Below are 5,652 nucleotides of genomic sequence, written 5' to 3'. Positions count from 1 at the left end.
TCATAATAAATTAATAAAATCCACAGGTGCATGGAAATGCATTAATTAGTACAACCCATTCATTGCATCACTAAACTTAGAATTATATCACATATTAACAATAATAATAATAATAATAATAATAAAAAACTATCTAAATAGACTATTAAATTCAATAATATATATATATATATAAATGAAAAAGGTAAAGGGAAAAAAAGTTCATGTTTTTCAAAAGGTTTGACTCAAGGGGCAGTACAAAGGTGCACTAAGTCAGAGAGTGGCCCCTTTCTCTCTTTCTCTGTGGCCATGCAGAGAAAGCCAAGAAGAAGAAGAAGAAGGCTGGAGAAAGATCCATCAGAGTGAAAAAGGTGAGGTTTTTATTTATCACAAGATGAAAAAAGAGGAAGAAGAGAAGAAGGAGGAGGAGAAGAAGAGAGAGATGGAAGCGTATTTAGATTGAAAAGGTTGGTGCTTTGCTTTCTTGTTTCTTGTTTCTTGTTTGTTGTTTCTCTTTCTATCTTTTTCTGGATGGATAGAAAGATAGATATTGTGTAGGTTTGGAGGGGTTTGGGTTTGGGTTTGGGATGGTCAACCAGGGCTCTTCTCATTTGTGAAGGCTTTGATTTTGGTATTCACTGTTCACATATGTTCTCTTTCTCTTTCTCTTTCTCTTTCGCTTTCGTTTTCTCTAGTACCTCCTCCTTTTCTTTTTCTTCTTTTTCTTCTTCTTCTTCATTGCGTTTCTTTAGTAGGGTTTGGGTTTGAGTGTTTGAGTGCCCACTTCCCTTCTTCTTTGTTTTAGACTTATCTACTCTTCCAGGAAGCAGCAGTAGAAGAAGAAGAAGAAGAGAGAAGAAGAAGAAGAGATATAGAGAGAAGAAGGATAAGGGATATAGGGAAAGAGGGAGGAGGAGGAGAAGAGAGGAAGAGAGGAAAGGAGGGATTTTGGTTTGAGAAAGAGAGGAAAGGAAGGATTTTTGATATATATATATATATATATAGAGTAGAGTTTGATGAGTTTTGGGGGATTGTTTGAAGGGGGAACGGGTGCAAGACTCGGGGGAGAGATACCCTTCTCGAGCCCAGCCATGGCGGCGGCCGGAGCCGGTGGTAATGTTTCGCAACCGCATCACCGGAGTTTCACTTCCTCAGCCCTTTCTCTCGCTTTGGTAAATAAACCCTTGAAATATCTAAAACCTATTCTTGTCTTCTGTTCTCTTCCCCAATTCTTTGGATTTCATTGCTTGGGTTTTGGATCTTGGGCAGCGAACGAACTCCGAGAGGAATCCTATGGCCGCCATTGGCGCAGCTGCTGGAGCTTTGGATTCAATCAACGTGAAGGATGACGAGATCGAGAGCCGCTCTGGCAGTGACAACCTTGAAGGAAACTCCGGCGACGATCTTGATCAAGATAACCCTCGTAAACGCAAACGATACCATCGTCACACTCCCCAACAAATCCAAGAGCTTGAAGCGTACTCAATCCTAATCTCTAATCCTAATCCCCTAACTCCTAATCTCTTCTTTCGTTGATTTCTCATCCTCCATTGAATTCAATCTTTGAATCTCCAGGCTTTTCAAGGAATGCCCTCATCCTGACGAGAAGCAAAGGCTGGAGCTCAGCAAAAGACTTTGCCTTGAGAGTCGCCAAGTCAAATTCTGGTTCCAAAATCGTCGTACCCAAATGAAGGTTCTTCTTCTTCTTCATCATCATCATCATGGATTCATTCTTTTTGAATTTGTTCCAAGATTTTGGTTGGATTTTTGTATGGATATAGACCCAGATTGAACGCCATGAAAACACAATTCTCCGGCAAGAGAATGATAAACTCCGGGCAGAGAACATGTCAATGAGAGAAGCCATGAGGAATCCCATTTGCAGCAACTGCGGCAGTCCGGCTATGATCGGTGAATCGTCTCTTGAAGAACAGCACCTTCGAATCGAAAATGCCAGACTAAAAGAAGAGCTTGATCGAGTTTGCACACTCGCCGGGAAGTTCTTAGGCAGGCCTGTGTCTTCTACCTCTGGCCCAAATGCTTCTCTCGAGCTGGGAGTCGGAAACAATGGCTTTGCTGGTTTGAACCCTGTTGCTGCACTGCCGGAATTCACTTCGGTTGTTTCGAGCCCGAGGATCGATAGATCAATTGAAAGATCGATGTTTTTGGAGCTGGCATTGGGTGCCATGGATGAGCTTGTGAAAATGGCACAGATGGAGGAACCACTCTGGCTTCCGAGCTTAGATTGTGGGGTTAAAGAGGCACTGAATTTCGATGAGTATCACCAGGTTTTTCCTCGCTGCATCGGCATGAAACCTTCTGGATTTGTATCTGAAGCATCGAGGGAGACTGGAATGGTGATCATCAATAGCTTGGCTCTCGTCGAGACTCTCATGGATGCTGTGAGTGTTCTTTAATTCTTTCGGTTTGATTTGCAAGTGAATAAGATGTAGATATATTCATTTAATCATTTGATTCACAGACTCGATGGGCAGACATGTTTCCTGGTATAATTGCAAGAGCAGCTATTACTGACATCATATCTAGTGGGATGGGTGGTACTAGAAACGGTGCTTTGCAGCTTGTGAGTTAATGAATGTTCTTCGTTTTGACATTTATTTATAGCTTTTGCTTTGTTGTTGATTTTGATTGAGTTTATTGAGTTTGATGATTAGATGCGCGCCGAGCTGCAAGTTTTATCTCCATTGGTACCGATTCGTGAAGTGAACTTTCTTAGGTTCTGCAAGCAGCATGCAGAAGGGATATGGGCGGTTGTTGATGTTTCCATCGACGGTATAAGGGAGAGTAATCCTTCATCGGTGAGCTGCCGGAGATTACCGTCTGGTTGCCTGGTGCAAGACATGCCTAATGGCTACTGCAAGGTACATTTCTCCAAGATTGAGCTGTAAAGTTGTTTAATTTCATATCTTGAAATCTTTGATACTTTGTTTTGTCTATACCTCATCTTCAAATCTCTTGTCGGAAATCATGAATTGATTATAGAGACGTGAGAAATAATTTAAGAGATTTGAATAGTCAAAGCTTTTTATTCTATATGTTCATGCTTTGCGTGTCTACACATGCATGGGTTCTTTGTTTGTGCTTTCTGAAGATTGCAAAGGATTGAGTGTAAAATTTGTATATGGTTTGGTTGGAAGGTAACATGGGTAGAACATGCTGAATACGATGAGACACGTGTACACCGTCTGTACCGGGGATTGCTGCAATCCGGTATGGGCTTTGGTGCGCAGCGGTGGCTCGCCACCCTTCAGAGACAATGCGAATGCCTTGCCATTCTCATGTCATCCTCTATCATTTCAAGAGATAACTCCGGTACTATCTTAATACACAAAACTCATCGACATTGTTCAGTGATTTATATAATTATATTATGAGTGATTTATTCCTTAGTGATGTTGGTAATGCGAACACCCGTCATATTGCAGCTATAACACCGAGTGGACGAAGGAGCATGCTGAAGCTAGCGCAGCGGATGACAGCAAACTTCTGTGCAGGGATATGCACATCCTCGATGCACAAATGGAGCAAGTTGTGTGCACCAGGGGTTGGAGAAGATGTGCGGGTGTTAACAAGGCAGAGTCTCGATGATCCTGGCGAGCCTCCTGGCGTGGTTCTAAGTGCTGCTACATCCGTTTGGCTGGCTGCCTCGCCTCACCGGGTGTTCGACTTCCTCCGCGATGAGCGTATCCGGAGCGAGTGGGACATCCTATCCAATGGTGGACCTATGCAAGAGATGGCACACATTGCCAAGGGTCATGATAACGGCAACGCCGTGTCCCTTCTCCGAGCTGCTGTAAGTTTTCGTATTTCGATTCAATCCAAAAGCTTAAGCTGATAAGATATTAGTATTGACTTATATATACTTGTTATCAGACGGGAGGAACGAATCAGAGCGGTATGTTGATACTGCAAGAGACATGTATGGACGCATCGGGGTCGATGGTGGTATATGCCCCGGTCGATATCCCTGCAATGCACGTTGTTATGACCGGAGGCGATTCCACCTATGTCGCTCTCCTTCCTTCAGGCTTCATTATCATTCCCGATAGTCCCCGGAACGGCAATGCTACTGCTCGTTCAGGTTCTCCGACAGTTCGCGGTGGCAATGCCGGATGTTTGTTAACTGTGGCATTCCAAATACTTGTCAACAGCTTGCCTACTGCAAAATTAACAGTGGAATCTGTGGAGACGGTGAACAATCTGATTGCATGCACTGTTCAGAAGATCAAAGCTGCTGTTCAATGTGAGAGTTGAAATCATATTATTTTTAACTTAAATTAGTTAATTAGAGTTAGTTCTAAATTTAAAAAAAAAAAAGTTATATGATTATTATCATTATGATTAATTACTGGTTTTGTTGTTGTTGTTGTTGCTGCTGTGACTGTTGCCGTGGAGTTGAGTCAAGAACGAACCCATGCAAAGCGTGAAAAAGGCAAATATATATATAATAATATATAAATAATATTTATATGGATCTATTTGTTTTTTTTTGGTTGTATAAAAAGAAAAATAGTGGGAAAGAACGAAGGTGAATAATGAAATGGTCTGGTGTGGTTCGGGAATTGACTCAAATATTTTGTATTATTATTATTATTATTAAATTATGATGTGGTTCTTGACTGTTGTTGTGAAATCAGAATTTGGATGGATTTGAGCTTTGATTTGAGTATAGTTTATTTTTTTTTTAATTAATTTATTTGTTTATTGATTTAGTTTTGTTGGAATGTGTGAAGAGTTGTGTATTGAGAGAAAAGAAAAAGAAAGATGGAAACGGTGTGTCGGTAAGAAGAGATGGTGATGGGGTTGTGAAGCAATAAATGAGAAGAGCTGGCATTCCAGGTTGTCTCATTTATTGCAATGCTATTTTTTTTTGTCTCTGTGAATGTGACTAATTTCTCTGCTTTCTTTTTTTTTTTTAAATATTTTTATTAATATTTAGATAATCTAGGAAGGTTTTTATATGTGTGTAATCTTCTGAAATCTTCATGTTTTCTGCTGATATTTTTTTTTTAAAAATTTTTTTAAACTGTAATTGACTCATGTTTGTTGTGTAATTAATGAATTGATTAAAGCCAGGAAATGTTCATTGTTCAATGTTCATAAAAGTTGTGGATTAGACATTTAAGAAAAGTTTATAATTTAATGACATAGATGATGGGATTTAAGAATTTTTATCATAAATCTTATTGAGTACAGTGTTAGTAATGAATCTTTAATTATGGGTATGATAAATTGAATGATTAAATTTTTTGTTCGTGCATATACCCTAATTGCAGAAGTAAAGAAACAAAAAATCATAGGGAGAAGATTAATTTTAGGTAAATTATTTTTTTAAATCAATAATTTATATTAATAAAAAAATTATTTTGCATGTGTTCAAGTAACAATAAATAATTATTAAAAAAAAATATTAAAGAGTTTAATGGAGTTAGGTTGTTTCAATTTAATTGCAGTATCATATTTAATGAAAGTAAATTAATACCAACAAAAGTTGGTCTAAATGATAAAAAATTTAGTTGTTTAAGCGAGATTTTCACTAGGTTAAACATTAAAAAAAAAAAGCAAAAAGAAATTTGATGACCCTTGTACTTATTTATGAATTTTGCTATAAAATCTACATGCATTCATTGGACTCATTTAACATATTTAATT

At 38.6% G+C, this 5,652-nt stretch overlaps 1 protein-coding gene across 3 annotated transcripts; it reads left to right on the top strand.

Annotated features, from left to right (window-relative positions):
* The first annotated feature begins 212 nt into the window (after positions 1-212).
* LOC120272202 (homeobox-leucine zipper protein ANTHOCYANINLESS 2-like) lies at positions 213-4,562 on the top strand. Of its 3 annotated transcripts, none has more exons than XM_039278964.1 (10): positions 213-446; positions 803-1,151; positions 1,249-1,457; positions 1,555-1,672; positions 1,761-2,381; positions 2,462-2,563; positions 2,655-2,861; positions 3,138-3,312; positions 3,426-3,793; positions 3,874-4,562. In XM_039278964.1, the coding sequence occupies exons 2-10, from the start codon at positions 996-998 to the stop codon at positions 4,252-4,254; spliced, it is 2,337 nt and encodes a 778-aa protein (XP_039134898.1). In that variant the 5' UTR covers positions 213-446; positions 803-995; the 3' UTR covers positions 4,255-4,562. The 3 variants fall into 3 exon arrangements, with proteins under 3 accessions (XP_039134898.1, XP_039134899.1, XP_039134897.1); XM_039278965.1 differs by having other exon boundaries at positions 214-446; positions 1,021-1,151; XM_039278963.1 differs by lacking the exon at positions 213-446 and having other exon boundaries at positions 565-1,151.
* The last annotated feature ends 1,090 nt before the right edge of the window (positions 4,563-5,652 follow it).

Source organism: Dioscorea cayenensis, chromosome 11 (assembly GCF_009730915.1).
Source record: "Dioscorea cayenensis subsp. rotundata cultivar TDr96_F1 chromosome 11, TDr96_F1_v2_PseudoChromosome.rev07_lg8_w22 25.fasta, whole genome shotgun sequence".
In the NCBI taxonomy this organism is placed as follows: Eukaryota; Viridiplantae; Streptophyta; class Magnoliopsida; order Dioscoreales; family Dioscoreaceae; genus Dioscorea; species Dioscorea cayenensis.
Note: the sequence above shows the minus strand (reverse complement) of the source record. Positions and strands in the feature narration are given on the sequence as shown.

Excerpts from the sequence above, each read along its gene's own strand:
- LOC120272202 (XM_039278964.1), top strand. The coding sequence starts at position 996 with ATGAGTTTTGGGGGATTGTTTGAAGGGGGAACGGGTGCAAGACTCGGG. Across the intron at positions 2,564-2,654 it reads GAAACGGTGCTTTGCAGCTT|ATGCGCGCCGAGCTGCAAGT; the intron begins GTGAGTTAATGA and ends TTTGATGATTAG. Across the intron at positions 3,794-3,873 it reads TGTCCCTTCTCCGAGCTGCT|ACGGGAGGAACGAATCAGAG; the intron begins GTAAGTTTTCGT and ends ACTTGTTATCAG.